Source organism: Cynoglossus semilaevis, chromosome 12, assembly GCF_000523025.1.
Source record: "Cynoglossus semilaevis isolate Cse_v1.0 chromosome 12, Cse_v1.0, whole genome shotgun sequence".
NCBI lineage: Eukaryota > Metazoa > Chordata > Actinopteri > Pleuronectiformes > Cynoglossidae > Cynoglossus > Cynoglossus semilaevis.
In genome coordinates, this window is record NC_024318.1 from 11,227,324 (window position 1) to 11,243,906 (window position 16,583).

At 40.0% G+C, this 16,583-nt stretch overlaps 1 protein-coding gene across 3 annotated transcripts; it reads right to left on the reverse strand.

The window, feature by feature from the left end:
- Positions 1-853: 853 nt before the first annotated feature.
- Positions 854-16,002, reverse strand: btaf1 (BTAF1 RNA polymerase II, B-TFIID transcription factor-associated). Of its 3 annotated transcripts, none has more exons than XM_008322147.3 (38): positions 15,551-16,002; positions 14,453-14,576; positions 14,182-14,296; positions 13,913-14,056; positions 13,496-13,695; positions 12,956-13,089; positions 12,584-12,713; positions 11,977-12,045; positions 11,774-11,863; positions 11,597-11,692; positions 11,130-11,306; positions 10,806-10,946; positions 10,569-10,693; positions 9,933-10,053; positions 9,673-9,777; positions 9,424-9,573; positions 8,986-9,122; positions 8,684-8,858; positions 8,353-8,556; positions 7,810-8,230; positions 7,392-7,576; positions 7,146-7,302; positions 6,707-6,816; positions 6,358-6,559; positions 6,076-6,224; positions 5,806-5,958; positions 5,462-5,583; positions 4,959-5,126; positions 4,718-4,795; positions 4,498-4,627; positions 4,272-4,413; positions 4,020-4,150; positions 3,804-3,926; positions 3,447-3,599; positions 3,145-3,356; positions 2,874-3,033; positions 2,420-2,590; positions 854-2,008 (listed from the first exon to the last, which is right to left on the reverse strand). In XM_008322147.3, the coding sequence occupies exons 1-38, from the start codon at positions 15,562-15,564 to the stop codon at positions 1,859-1,861; spliced, it is 5,568 nt and encodes a 1,855-aa protein (XP_008320369.1). In that variant the 5' UTR covers positions 15,565-16,002; the 3' UTR covers positions 854-1,858. The 3 variants fall into 3 exon arrangements, with proteins under 3 accessions (XP_008320369.1, XP_008320368.1, XP_008320366.1); XM_008322146.3 differs by having other exon boundaries at positions 8,353-8,547; positions 9,933-10,074; XM_008322144.3 differs by having other exon boundaries at positions 9,933-10,074.
- Positions 16,003-16,583: the final 581 nt, after the last annotated feature.

Here is a 16,583-nt window from a genome sequence, read left to right on the forward strand (position 1 = left end):
TGATTGAAATTCCTTCAAAATGATGTGAAAAAACTTCACACAGAACATGTCTGTCATTACTGCTAAAGATGGTTTTACAAGCTGGAATCATGGGGTGTACTTTGATTTTCACGACAGTTTCTCCATTTTGATGTTGTTAAATGAAGGATGCAATATTTTGTGTACTTGAGCTACCCTGTGATTAATCAGATAAAATGTTTTTCATTTGCCAGCCCTTTGAGGTGGCTTAGTGGTTAAGGAAGTGGACTTGGTTCTGGAAGGCTTCAGGTTTGAGTCCTCCAGCTGCCAAGTTACCACTGAGGTGCTCAGAGCATGGCACCGTCCCCACACACTACTCCCCGGACACTTAAAGCTGCCCACTGTACACTTTGGTGATGGGTTAAAAGCAGGTCACATTTTGTTGTGTGCAGTGGTGTGCTGTGTCACAATGACAAGTAGTTCACTTTCCTTCCTTCTTTATATTTATATTGTAGTATAAGTGTATAAATGTGGGTAGGTAAGCAATATAAATTATGTGAATTATATATACACACATGACATCAGAATACTTGGTTTATGATGAAATTAAGTTTTTAGTTAAGTAGGAGTCAACACGTCATTACTGCCTGCAGTCCCATTTGAAATACTAAGCCAACTTCACTGTATAAAATGCTGTATAACCAATGGTCGCCACTCCAAGATTCAAGTTATTGATTAGACACTGATGAATGATCACTGCAGGAATTTCACCCACCTTACTCTTCTGTTTAGAAAAAGTTTAATTTCCAGGATTGGAGTTTGTACGTCAATATTGCTGAACGTTCGATGGCACCATCTACAGGCCGTCGCTGATACACAAGGAAAAATACTAAAATTCAAATAGTAGTAGAATTTATTCAAATTCTACAATCATTAACAAAAAGCAGCAATTACAGAAATATGTACAAGTTTTTTTTCTCCTATTTTAAAATACTTGTGACATGAGAGATTGAAAATGAAACTTCTGCTTCATGTGCAGCACTCCCGCAGGCTGCTGTTACACTGGACATCGTACAATAAGTTCTCCACCACAGCATTTCCGTGGCCACAGGTCAAGTGAACAGCTTCTCGTAATGAGAGTAAAAAGAACAGCGCCACATGGAGGATCAGAGTTCTCCTGTAGAGTAACAGCTTGTTGTAAAATCCACCACACGGTTTCTCCTGCACATCGTGCCTCCACACCCGATTCTCTTTCATCATAGATGTTTGTGTCCCTGGGAGGAACAGATGTGTCGACAGGAGCACCCGGCTGCAGCGGAGCTTCAAGACTTTGTGATAACAGGAGGAAAAAGGAGGAGAATTGGTAGGAGGAGCAACGGTAGTTAATGTCTGAAGTCTGAGTTAACACTGTGTGGTCTGGCAACGAAACATCAGAAGGTGACATGACGCCGAGACTGTACAGTTACGTACACTAGGAACTGTAAAAGCAAAACCATCACCAAAGAGAAATGGTGAAACTGTTTACTACTTTAACACTGAAGGTACTTCATAACTGGGCAGGTTTGTTAAAAACCTGATGTTTGTCTCGATTTACAAAGTGTGTCACATCTATGTTTAGTTCAGTAAATGTTTCATCACTACTGCAGTAAAGCTCTCCACTCTGGAAAACTAGGCATGAGTTCTCTTTGTAAGCGTGCTTTAATTATTGGTTTGGGACAGCTGACTGTTGCTATGATCTGCGTGGGACAGCTAATTGTTACCATTATCTACATGGGACACATTATTAGCTTTCTGTGTTTGTTTGTTTTTTTTCTTTAAGGAAAGTGGAGATAATAAGTGCAGCAGTCTGATGTCATCATGTTCTCTGACCAGGTCCTGCTTGGCCAGGACATGAGGATAATTACTGCAGAGAGCTCATGAAGCTGTCCAGACTGTACTCTGTGTCGTACTGCTGCTGGTCCCATAACTCTCCCAGACCGTCCAGCACCGTCTTCATGGAGGCCTTCCCTGAGGTTGATGGTGTTTGATCACCTTTGTCTCCTTTCTGATCCTAAAATAGTCACGTTAAAAAAAAAAGCCAGTAGAGGTTAATTGGTTGAGAAAAGCTGCATCAACATGCTAACTATTTAAATCCATCTCAAAACTACTATGAGATGATTCATCAAAAAACTATTAGCCAATCACAAGGTGGAAAGGTATATAAATAAAAGTATAATGATTTCATGACTTTGAAGATGATAGTCCCACACCAGCTTGTCTTGACTGTTAAAAAGAATGCTAATATTTGCAAATGCCATTATTTTTTTAGATTACACAAAATTGAGAAGGACAAACTTGGTACTGGGCATGATTCATAGATGGTTAATTGTATACAGCGTTAAGAATCTTGACAGTAATCAGGACAAAAAACACCCAGGGTTTCAATGTACATTAAATACTCAAATAGTAATTTGAGTCTCACCTTGTCCAGTGTGAAAAGGTTGAGGACCTGGTCTGTGCCCATGCTCTGCAGACTGGCATTCTCTTGACTAATGATGGTGTTGGCGATGCTCATCTTGAACTTTTGAAGACCCATTATCTTCTCCTCCAGCGTTCCCCGTGTGATCAGTCTGTACACGTTCACCACACGTTTCTGCACAAAGACAATGACCAACAAAAAGAAAAGATCACTGTGTGACACAGCCACACCTCACTTACAATTTAAATTGATGTAGTTTTCCACACCACTGGTTTCATACAAAAGCAGAAATGTCACACAATCTGATGGTATAGGGTTTAAAGCAAATAATGGATCAAGGAAAGACGATGACTGTGCAGATACAGAGGCATCTAGACCTCAGAGTGACGTGCATTTTTAAAGTCATCAAAGACTCCATTATCATGCTGAGAACCTAGTTTTTGTTTGGACACAGTACCTGTCCTATCCTATGGGCTCGGTCCATAGCTTGTAGGTCCCTCATAGGGTTCCAGTCATGTTCCACAAACACCACAGTATCTGCACCAGTCAGGTTCAGACCAAGACCACCGACATGGGTGGTCAGCAGCAGTACGTCAATGGATGGATCATTGTTAAACCTGCATTACAGAAAAGGTTGAATGTTAGTTATACTTTAATTTAACTTCTGTGGAAGGATTTTGATCAGTTTATTTAAAAAAAAAAAAAAAAAATTTAAATAAATGAAGGACCTGGAAACAATGGAGTGGCGCTGGCCAGCTGGTACACTGCCATCCAGCCTCAGGTAGGTGACTGAAGGCAATTTGGGTTTTAGCAGGTCATGCTCCACAATGTCCAACATGCTCTTCAGCTGACAGAAAATGAGAACACGGTGCTGGGCGACCACCGCCTCGGTGCCACCTTCGGATCCTGCTCCGCCTCCGAGACCACAGTCCAACAGTAACTAGAAAAGCAGAAATATAAAAAATCAGACATTCTGATTTCATAAAAAACTTTTTTGTGACAGATAAAGTGAGCTGAACAGAGTAGTCACCTGTTTCAGAGCAGAGAGTTTGGGGGCATGCTGCAGGTCTCTCAAGTTTGAGTTTTGACCTGCAAGTTGCTCAATAATGCGTTTGTACTCGGGATGCTGTTGAGTCAGGACTAAGCTGGGGTGGTTGCACAGCTTGCGCAGATACTGTAGGGCCTGGAAAAGGAAGGAAAAAGAGATAAGAGATATAACAAATTAAAGGCCCAGTAAATTTAACACATTTTGAGCGTTAACAAAACAGCAGAACCAATTCCAAATGAACGGTCACCCAAATTTACACATGTTGCTGACTGAAGTATAAAAAACAAAAAATACAGAAAGAACCCCGTAGTATTACAGAATTAGTGTAAAAATCGTCACCTGAAAGACGTGGCCTGTAGCTTTCAACTTGGGTTTTTCCTCCTCTTCTGTGGAGGCTACATTGATGGTATCCTCCACACTGGCTTTGGCTCGAGACTTGGCAAAGTCCTCATACAGCTGAATCTGTGGGTGTTGAGAACAGGCCAAGTTGTTATGTTACTGTCTTTGTGATGTCTTTGAGATGTTAAAATCCTGTAAAAAATGTTTACACTTTACCTGTAAAGGACTTAGGTTGCAATAATAATCTTGAATGATTTTAGGAGGAAGATCCTGCAGAACATCTTCCTTCATCCTCCTCAGAAGAAAAGGTAGTACTTGTCGATGTAAGGCCTCCATTGCCAAAACGCCTGCAGGAAAGAAATGTTGACTGTTAAATCGATATAAATGGTATTCACAAATACTTTCAGGTCAATGTACATATTAAAAATGAAAGAAAAATAATACTGAGAAAAAAAAATGCAGACATACCGGCCTCCTGTTCCCGTGAGGAACTTTTGGCATCACGACTGGCCAAGATTGGTTTACCGTAGCGTGCAGCAAACTGCCGTTCTGTTCCCAGGAATCCTGGCATGAGGAAGTCAAACAATGACCAGAGCTCCAGAACATTGTTCTAGGGAGAAAAATAAATAGGATTTTAATTGTAAACATACAAAGGAAGTATGATAAAATAAAAAAATCTAAGATAGCACCTCACCTGAATAGGTGTTCCTGAGAGGATTACTCGAAAATTGGCAGCCAACTGTTTAATTGCCTTAGAAAGTTTGGTTTTCCCATTTTTGATCACGTGACCCTCATCAAGAATACAATAATTGAACTTGATATTTCTGGAAAATTAACCAAAAATATTTGAATTACCCGAGACACTAACACATCCAACGTGATAGCCAATGTTAACGTATGTATTAAATACTCACTTAAAAAAGTCAATGTCGTTTCGTACAACATCATAAGAGGCTACTATAAGATTGTGTTTCTTCACCTGGTGTTGCAACCTGAAAAGATGAGTAATAAGGTTGGAATTCATCGACATTCCCAGGATGTAAATAAAGCCTTTCTTATAAAAATATAAATGTTTAACCTCTAGGCTAAACATCAATGCCAAAAACTCAAACATTACACAAATCATCCAAATGCAGTCAACTGATGAACACTCACCGCATTCTCTCTGTGGGAGGCCCAGTGTAGTGCAGCGGATTAAGGTACTCTCTGCTGCAGAATTTGCAGACCTCATCAATCCAATGACCAGTCAGTGTGGGAGGACACACCACCAGAGAGGGCATTGGGCTGCAATCGGCAGCTTTAGTCTTGGCATATTTCTGAGATCTGTAAAATAGAACAAAAATCATATTCAGAAGTTGAACACAGCACCTAAGACGAGCGCGTAAGACATAATGAATGTGCAGCTGTGGTTAGGTTTTGTGTACAAGTAATGCAAATTCTGAATCCTCATTAAAGTAGGACTGGAAGTATGGGTGGAGTGAAGGGAAGGGTTCTGAGAATCACACACGTTGTCCTGTCTCAGAGTGGGTGAAAAATTAAAGCCTGATTTTTTTCCAGATGTCAGAATATATTAAACAAAATCTACTTGGTTCTCCAAACTGGCAATTAGTGTTCTCAATGCATTAAATTATTCTGAACTTTCTGAATAAGAAGTTTACCTGAGGTAGTGATCCCCTGCCAGAATGCAGATGGACTGCAGGGTCTTTCCGAGACCCATGTCATCACACAGGATTCCATGAAGCTTGTATTTGTTAAGGAAAGCCAGCCAGTTCACTCCATCCTGCAAAATATGACAATCTGTCACTGGCCAGGCTGATACCACACTGCGTATTAAAACAAATGTGCAGCCAATTTGTGTGTAGAGGAACTAGTTTCACACTGTTGAGGACATAAAATGATCTTTGATTTGTATTCATCTATATTTCTCAATTTAAATAGTAATGGTTTAAGCAAAAGTACAGTTTTCAATAGCTGAAAAAAAGTGATTATGGCACACACACACCTGCTGATACTTCCTGAGTTCAGCCTTTATAGGCAAAGGAATCTTGTAGTTTTCCAACTTTCTCCCATCCAACAATTGTTCAAGAAACTGGCGTTCCCTGGCTTTCTGGCGAATGAGGTCAGCAGACATGGCGGGAGGGTCTGGTATGCCTGCCTGGGTCAATAATCAAACACACAATTAATAAATAAAAACACCGATAACTGTGGCCATACAGTTAGCAACTGAACTGTCATATACACTCAAAAAAGTGTTTAAATTGTGAGCATTTACCTCGAGCGGCAGCAGACGGATGAGTGTAGCAAAGCACTGCGTGGCCATGAAACGAATGGTATCACTGGGGTCACTCATGCGGCCCAACACTGGTACAACCAGCAGCACGATGTATGGTACAATGTCCACATCCAGCTGCTCCATGACACCTAGTGCCACTAGTCAAAGAAAATCTTTATACAGAAGTGACTTAATGAAATAATACAGTTAAAACTGCATTACAGCAGTATTGTTTTCCAATGTACTTCTGTAATTAGCTTCATTAAGACAGTAAATGGATACAGGCTAATGCCTCGATGGCTCCTTCCTGTTTGGTGCAGTCATCAATAGCAGCTAACCAGGGAAGCACACGCTCAAGGAAACTGTTCATGGTCTCTAGCATTGCCAGTTTACTTAACACACCCACACAACGTGCAGCCATGTGACGCACAGATGTGTATGGATGCTGCAGGCAGGTGAACAGATGTGGCAGGTGCTCCAATACCTGGAGAGAAACACAGAAAACCTTTATCAATTTTTTTCCATTCACTGAAGCCTTTTCAAGACGCTCTTATTATTTAGTACTGCTGTAGCAAAACGTTTGAAACTATTTCTGTAAATGAGGGAGAGAGTAGTGTCCTGCCAATCATACCAGAGGCTTGAGTTCAGATGCCATTGCCCCGGCAATGACTTCCAAAACCTGCAGGGAGTTCACCAGTTCCTGGGCCGCAGCATCTCCTCGTTCCAACTGGATCTTCCTATCTAAAACAAAAATGACTCAATGAGTATCTCTAAGCAAGGTTGCAAAATCGTATTTAAACCACAGCTACAGTATATATACACCAATATTCTGTAGGTTAATTGTACATCAAAACAAAGGCTCAGTAAAATAAAACTGTTGCATCAACAATGGCTGCATCATGGTGCCATGTCAAATGCAGTAGTCAGCAGGATTTAGCACCATTTAAAAGCTTTAGGGTGTTTATACAGTATGTATGACTTGCCCAATTTCACTGTTACGAAATGCGTTTGGAGGCAACAACCTCTGAATCTATGAAAGATTTAACTCATAATTAACTCAGTCTTCATACCAATCGAGTGATTTTCAGTCACCACGGCTCTCAGTGGCCCCACCGTGTTGTCCCAGAGGTATGGTAGAGATTTGATGAGCTCTGCACCAAAGTGCCTGGCAACAGTTGTCAGGGAGAATTCTCCCCCTCGTCTTTGAATAAGAAACGGCTTCCTGCTCTAAAAATAAACATAATATAAGAATTGGACAAAATGTGGTAAAACACGAGTTAAATGTGAGAGGAAAATCACTCAGTAACCATCTCTACCTCGTCATTGTCAGTAGTGATGGAGCTGCCTGGAGGATATTCTTGGGTGGGGGCTTTTGGGGCTTTAGGTACTGGTCCCCTTTTACTGGTGATGGCAAAAGCTGCTTTCTGGTGACGGTACAGTGTGATAATTCCACGGGTTTTGTTAACCATGTGATTCATGCCATCTTTCTCCAGCCCCACAGCTGTTAGTATAAAAAAAATAGAAACTTTGATTAACACAAAAAACAGATCAGGTCATTAAAGTAAAGACTACGCAACAAGCTACATCACTGGAGATTTTTTTTTTTTCTGTAGTTTAGAAATATTATCATTAAGTGTCTATGTTAAAAAGAAACTTCAATAAAATGAGCTTAAGTAAGGGTAATTTAAATCACAGATAAGTTTTAATAATCTAATAAGTTTTTAAACATCTTGCCTTTTGCATTTTCCTGTGTGGGAGACACGGGAGAAGCAGATGAAGGTGTGACTAAAGAGTCCACACAGGCTGAAGCACAAAGATTTTTGATGATTTTAGGGTTAGGGCAGGGAGAACGTCCTGTGCACTGCTGCAGCAGTTTGGCAATAAAAGCAGCAGCATAACCCTGAATCAGAGTGTTCTCCTCTTTCTTAATGACCTCCATTAAGGGTCGGACCAGAGGGTTGAGTTTATCAGGAAGGACTTGCAGGTTGATCACGGCGCAGGCTGTGAACATGTGGACGCGCAGATGAAGCTGTTGCCACTCTGCACTTGTTTCTGTCACTGTTGCCTGAGCCTGCTGCCGTTTACTGTCCAGGGCCTGCCATTGTTTAGACTTCACATTCAAGCCTGCTGTTGACTCACTAAAAATTGTGGTTACCTAGGGAACAAGGGAATGGAGAAAGTGATTGGTTAAAATGAGAGAACATTTTTACCCTTAGGAGCTGTAAAAACTAGCTGAGGACATTGAGGGAAGTAGACTTCGTGAGATGATTTACATACCAGTTCATTGGCTTGGTCTATAGTAAAAACATTACAATTGAGACGCTCTTGAACATCTATCTGGGCGTCAGCGAGCAGCGCAATAAGCTGCTTGCACTCATTCTGCATACGTGTGAAGGGAATGGCAATCTCATCATAGTACAACTGCTCGGACAGAATGGCCAGGAGTCGAGGCTGCACCATGGACGACACCACCTGACAGTCCTGACAGAGAGGACAGGTTAGAGATTTAAAAGGTAAACAAGACTATTTCAGCCTTAAACCACATTTGAAAAATGGTAATTCAAAAGAGATTTACATAACGAGAAAAATCAAAGCTTAAACTTTTCACCTTCTGTAACGCAGCCCACTCGCACAGCACCAGAGACACAGCTATGCGCTGTAGGGCGGACTTGGAGTTGAGGTGGAACAGCAGGAGCTGACCTAACGACTCAGCTGGTCGGATCTCCTGGGATGCAGCATTTAGCTGAGGGTCACAAATACACCTACATAAAGACCCCAGCAGCCTAAATAATAGAAAATAAGAAGGGCAGAGAAGCACAATCAGACTCAAGCATTAAATAAATTTAAGTCACTTAAGTTATTTTCTTACATAAAACCAAAAAGAATTGAACATTTCTTTGGTGGACTTACTTGGCAGCCATTAGACGAGCTCGGACAACTGCATAATCTCTTGTCCCTGGATCTTCTGTAACGGTTTCTGCACCTGCTATATATTCCTGGACCGTTTCCTTCACCTGGTTGCCTCCTTGACGTGCCTTTGATCCAGCCTTATTGTTACGTGAACATAATTAACACATTTAAATTAAATGAGCACAATTTCCAGATCTGTATAACATGAATGAGGTCAACTGGTGGTTCCTGCCAAGTTGAAGTTAGCCACACCTCATTTAGTTTACTCTATCTATATATATATATATAAAAAATATCATATGTATAATGTAGGTTACTAGTGAAATTGGCATTACTTTTACCATCCTAACAATTAAAATCCTTTTGTACATGTAAGACTTAAAAAAAAAAATTAAAAAAAATACTACAATTAATCTAGTGGTGAAGACAAAGTAATACCTTTGAGCGTGCTTTCACTTCCAGCAGCATGTTGAGGTCTATGGGGATGTGTGAGGCCTGCATCATGAGACAGAGCCATGCACCCATCCACGGACAACTGGCAGCAACCACGTACTGCTGAGGAGGCTGACTGAGCAGTTCTGTCCACACCTGAACAGAAACCAAAAGGACATTATAACACTAAAAAGGAAACTTGGACACAAAGGACTCAAGAGTCAATAGAGTTCAAACTGTGAGAAATCACACAACCTTCTGAATCAGCTCAAGGATTTCCTCATTGCTCTCCAGTATGCAGGACTGGAAAATGTGTCGGAGCATATCTTGAAGGATGGGGTTAATCCACAATGCACAGCTCTGTTAGAAATACATAAATGTTCACATTACCAGAAAACAAAATGTTTGTAATTGACAAGTCCACGCAAGAATAGTGTCCGTAAACTCAGGTCCTTGAAAAATACCTATATGGAGAAGGGTTTTACATTTTAATGCTTGCTCTATGTCACATGTACCTGGTCATCTTTAGAAAGCAGGGTGTAGAGGGTTTGCAGCGCTGCACGTCTAACTGATGATATTGTGTGTCTCAAGAACGGCCAGACCCGGGGAACAAGGACTGTTAAAGACTCCTGCGTGCTGGAAGGAGACAGGAATATGCTGTAAATACAGATGGATAGGTTATGATCTCAGAATGGGCAAAATGCAGATGCACAAAGACATTTAATTGTATGTAACACAAAAGCAACCCATAAAAAAAATGACAGTTTTCCACAAACCCATGAAGTTTAAAAAGCTTTACACAATCTAACCTAGTCAGCCAGAGGTAGAGAAATAACAGCGCTGTAGGTGAATCTAAGAACAGGGGGAATCTGGGGCATGATTTCTTAGTATGACTAGTTCAAGAGGCAAACTTCAGCCATAGGTGTTGGGAAAAAATATGGTAATGTTGGTTTTGTGGTTCTAAAAATCTAAATATTTATCCTGCAGAAATCAAGGACATATTTTACACAGTGTTTAATAAATGAGGCCCATGGTCTTTGTGTATAAGAGTGTGTGCAGTTCATACTGAAACAAAACTAACCAAGTTCAAACAAAGTATACTGTATTATGAGACAAACAAGCATTGGGCAGACATTACTTTGAAGACCTACCTGCACTGTCGAACCTGCGGATACGTGAGCAATGAGGACAGCAATGTCATGATGCTGTTGGTGGAAGCAGTAAGGTCATCCAGGTCTAACAGAGCATCCCAGAGTGTGTTCACTATAAAAGGCACCTGGGAGACATAACATTTTATACAGGTCTATAAGACTGCAGCAAGGTCAGTGTGGAAAAAAATGAAGGTGACAACTTCAGTCAAAACAGGACATTTATTTTGGCTATCTGACCTTACTGGGAAGTAGTTGTACTAAACCTTCCACCACAGGGATGAGAGCTGCTGCGGCCACAGCTCTGACATCATCATCGAGGTCCTGTAGGCCTACAGTAATGGCAGGCAACACCCGAGGTAGCAAGACGGATATCAGGTCCTGGAAACCAGTGGACAGTAAAGACTTATGAACAGCAATTCAAAAATGAAGTCACAATTAACAGCAAAAAAAGCCCTTAATTCATGCACCACCATCATAACCATATACAAATCAAGTGCAATGCACTTGGCCTTCTGTGCACATTAAACATCTCATTATGCGAACAGAAATAACAGATGGTACCTGTCGGACAGCCAAGGCGTACTTGATTCCCAGCAGGCCTCCATGACGGACCTCCCACTGGTCCTCTTTAAGCAGCTTAAGCAAGACATCCACTGTCATTGAAACACCAGTTTCACTCATGTGACGAAGGGCAACACCAAGAGTTTGGGCACAAGTTTCCCTGACAGGAGCCACCACCTGGACAGAGGGCAGTCATGGGTTTGATTTCCATTTAATGGCATTATTATTACAAACAAGAAGCTTAATTTTCCACTTTTGTTGCACCTTGACTTTCTATAACCTTAAATTACACATGCACAATATGGGACACAACAGCGCAGTACAGTATGACATCATAAATATGAATTATATGAAAGCCAATGAAATACAATTTTTCATCTACATCTTTCAAAAACTGATGTGCAGTTAGGCTAATGTATCACAAAGAGGTGTTAATGGTTGAAACTAGAAGGTTCCAAAACACCTACTTCATCAGAAACAAAATCCCCAAAGCGATCCAGAGCAAAGACACAGAGGAGCCGAATGACCACGTCCTCAATCCACTCTTGATGCTGTCGCAGCAACTAAACAGTAAAACACAGGAGATGTAATTATATTTCTAACCTCACACAAGGTGAACAACCTGAAGGCAACAATACATTTACCTGTTCCGCAGTGCTTCCAACCAACTTTCCACCCCCGGCTCCGTGAGCCTTGAGGATTTCTCGAAGACCTGTTCCAGCCCCATGACGAACCTGAGAACCATTAAATAGAAAAATGTAAACGTTTCTGTTAATACGTTATTGTGTAAAATGGGCAGTATTTAAAACACATTAAATGAACATGAATAAAACAAACTTTGTTTTACCTCCCACGAAGGGTTAAAAAGGTCATTGCAGAGCTCCTCACAAAAGCTCTCCAGAGGCCACTCATTTATCTGAGAAAGAGGAAAACAAAGAACACTTTTGTAGAATTTGCCATGTATTGGCACCTTGGGTGTTTTTTTTTTTTTTTTTCCAAAAAGACTGCAGTGTAATGATGACAAGGTAACTTTGCTTATGCAGTCTTTATTGTGTCAGAGTCTTGTCTGTTAAAAATAAGGAAAATTACAGTGGATGACAAACTGAGTTAAAGCTAAATAAATAACATTACTAATAAGAGTCTACTTTACAGGCACATGAAGTTACTTTTGTCAGAAATAAAAAGGCTAGGTAATCAGATGAACAGTGAGGGTTAGATCCTTCAATCAATTGAAAGTCACTTTCTCCTCCCAGCTTTATCAAAAGTCACAACTGCAGCTTTGGTTGGGTAAAGTGTTGTCTGGGCTGTGCTTCATCTAGATCTATTTTAATTGATCCTGTACATTTCACTTTTTTCTATTAGAGCAAATGGAAAAACATAAATGAATCAGGTCTAGCAATGACATTACTGAAAACTACAAATGAACAAGTTATTGGCATGATTTGATTACTTACCTCATCTAAAAGAGTGGAGTTGTCTGCAACATTGTCAATTAAGACTTTATGCTCTGTTGCTGGTTGGTCGATAACGACATTTGTGGTTTTCCTCCTTTTCTCTTCAGGTTCACCCTCGGTACTTTCATTACTAAAATGAGACAAATACACATTGGTACCACTTTTCTATTTAAATCAACAGATTTAATATAAAAAACAACAACAGGTATGTCAGAGTGACAGGGGTTTAAGTGTAGACATAGTAAATATTGCCTGCAACATTTTTGGAACTCTCTAATGAAAGTTCTTTGGTTGCTATCTAGGCACTAGAAAAAAAAAAAAAATCCAGTCATAATCAGGTATGCTGTTGGTGTAAAGTGTGAGTTCTCATACCTCTTCTCATTCGTGTCCACATCTCTAGATCTTTGTTTGGCTACTAGTTTAGCCATCCTCTTAGCCTTGTTCTTTTGACGATTACTCATGCCTGGTCGGAACTCTGAGTCAATCAGCTCAGCAGCTTGCATTGGCTGAAAAGAAAAAAGCTCATGATTAATCTGAAATAATTAATGTAAATAAATAAATAAATAAAACTATTTTGCTACATTACTGGATGTCTGACTCAAACATGACTAAAAATCAAATGTTTTATATCATCCATGTTCTAAATCCAGTACAGTGTGCTTCTAGAGAGTTTACAAGAACAAAACATGTTCTATGTTTTACTCTACAGCTCCATAGCAACAGCCTACACAATTGAAAAAACTGGCTGCCTCTCTTGTATTTGCCCAAATCCTGCTGGTTGAATCAGTACCGACAGGCCGTAGTAACTGCAAACCTAAATTTCTTACTGCAGATTTTCTTCTAGCTGCTACCAGAGACAGTGGTAATAGACTTTTGTCTTTTACAATAGAGTATATTTCACAACATACATACCACGTGGTTATGGGAGCCAAATCCAGCTAGTGCTTTGCTTCCATGCGCTTTAAATCCACTGGATTGAGAGGTGTCATCCAGGTCCTCATCATTGAACAATTCCTCTGTGTCCATTCCCATGGCAGCACCAATGTTCAGACCCAACTTCTTCTGAAGAAGCTTCCTTTGGTGAGCAAGACGCTCCTTAGGGTCCATCTCAGCTAGAAAGATGGAACACAGTCATTCAGGAAGGGCTTCGTAAACAACAAAGTTGTCATTAACTTTTTTTAAGAGATTCAAATCAGATCAGCAGTTGCTAAATAACCAGTATACAATAATATATGCAACTCCAAGGGTGCCAGGACCTATTGTATGTTTGTGTTTGATAAAATATGACAGCAGATTTCACAAACAAATATACAAAAAAGTAGTACAAACCTGCTTTGTCATCCTGCAGCTCATACTCAGCCCCAGCAGATCCCAGCAGGGATGCCCCATGTTTAAGCAGACGGGAAATGTCAAAATGATAAAAAGTCAACCGATCACTCGAGGAGTCCTCTGGAGATAATTCTGCACAAGACTCTAAAGGAAAAAGGATGTCATAATTTAAGGGCAGAGCACTCACTACATTGTTGTAGGGTCATGATGTTAATAATTACAAAACAACATGTGAGTTCAAATTGTATTAAACACATCTCTCTACTCACCTTCTTTGGGTCTAGGAGTTGGATTCCACACAGGAATATTTTGCACAATGGCCTCTACAGCTTGACCTGCTGCTATTCTAGTGTCCCAGTTGGGACTCCTCAAGTACGCCAAGACCTTTTAATGAGAATAAGTAAAGAAAATATAACTCAAACTATACTGGGATAGCAAATGACAAAATCAAAAGCTAATGTTTCTTGTTTTTCTTCGCTTTGTTAAGGTGTTTCCCCATATTTCACAGGTGGTTGGAACAAGAAGTGATCAAAAACATACTTTTGAGAGAAGATTATTCAGTTCATGTGGGTGGAGTTTGACCACTTCTCCAAGTTGCTGAGCCGCTGCTTTCCTGGTAACTGGTGTTGTCCCAGTGTCAAGTAGGATGAACAAACGATCAAGTCTACAACAAAGATGAGAAATGAAGCAAGGTCAGTAAAAGATGGACAATACTAAACCATAGATACACGCATAATGGTTACTCTTTAAAGAAAAAAGAAATGTATTATTATTAAATTATTATTTACCATAAACTTCATTTGTAATGTTTAGCATGTCAGAAGAAAATGCATTACTTTTAATGATTATTTTCTTGATGCTTTTAATTACTTGTTTATTTTTTTGAAACAAGTGTTGTGTAGCTTTGTTATCAGTACATTCTAATACAAGCTTGAGAGCAAAGAAAGCATAGGGATAGCACTGAACTTGATCTATTCTCATATTAAGCATATCTTAAATATACTTACATTTCTATGTGTGTCTATAAGTCCTAGGTGTAATATAATTAAACACATTCTCAGCCGCTTGCTTAACGGTTAATAAACAATGCATTATATATCATTTGTCGGGCTTCGCACCAAAGTAAACTTACACTAATGAGTCTCACCTCGCCTCTAAAGTCATTAGCAGTCTAATTATACATCGTGGAGTGGATTAGAGATGTGCAGGTAGAAATTGATCGTAAATTCACTTTGCAAAGTAATACCACGTGGACCAATCATAACAATGACAACTTTCGCCTGGACAATATGAAAAACGTACAACTCATTCACTGCATCCAATGAAACAGATACACACATAAAAACATATCTATTACTTTTGAAAACCTGTCACTAAATTTATAAGTGACGATGATAACACGCATCACGAGGGACTGTAAATACTTTAAAATAGTTATACCTCTGTCGTACTCACGGTTAACATGACCATATATTAATATTTATGCCCCGATTGTTGAAAATAATTGCTTGGTTATTGGTAACGTTTTACTGCTTGCTTTTGTTAGCCGGCCTTTCCAGTCTTCACCAAATGGAAAGCTATAAAATAACAAGCTTTAACCGGTTCGCCAAGTGTCAATTTTTCCCATATCTGACTCACCTTGACACAGCCATCGTTTAACACTTTGGGGCCGATTACGTCCCGCATTCAAACCGGAGTAGTTGGTTAAGAATATTCCCTTTTTTATCCTTTGTATCGTTCCCAGTTAGCTGGAGCACTGGAGCAAATCATTAGCCAGTTAGCAGCTACGGCTAACTAGCCGAGGCCCAGGCTTTTCTCAGCCTGACCACACTAACTCCTGTCTACTGCCGAAGAGAGCGGATTCACCGTCACTTCATGGCTTCAAATGTCTCCCTCTCTCTTCTTCGCTATCTCCTCCACACAAAGACTGCCGAGTGTCATACGCACATCAACGTAAAGCTCGAGCTACCCTTCAGAAGCACTGGCCGATAAATATTTTAACCTGATCAAATGTAAAGAGTTATTAGGTTGCACGTTGGGGGCAACCCAGAAGACTGTTTTTATACGAGGAGCCATCTTGCATTTATTCCTTCCTCCATGGCAGGCGGAAGCTGATTGGCTACAAGCGCCGAGGAGGACCAATCAGAAAGCGTGTTAAAAGGAGGAAACGGTTGGACTAAAGGAAAAGGGGCATCATTTTTGAATTCTCTTTCCTTTCAAAATGCAAAAACGTTTGTTTATAATGAAATGGGAAGCATATTTTTAGACAGAGAAATTGATAGATCAATAACAACACTTTATATATCATTAAATAGAGGTCAATGTCTTGAGTGTGAGTGTGGTTTCTACAAATATTTCTGTGCCTGCAAACTTAACTCATAGAACAAGGCATTGATTTAGAAATAGACTTCCCTAAATTTTGCCACATTAAATACAGCAAGAATAAGTACCTCAATAGTCTGTGTTCTGTTTTCAATACAGAATAGATCCAGACTGCAAATGGGACAACCAGACAATTTTATCTTTTAGACCACATATTGTTTTTTCACACCTTCTTTGGTGAAGTTTATGTGACAAACCCACATGATTAATTGTCATTTTCTATTTGGCATATCAATTTTTTAGATAATAAGATGAGTTACATTTCTTGGTATTTTCTTGTAATAGTTGA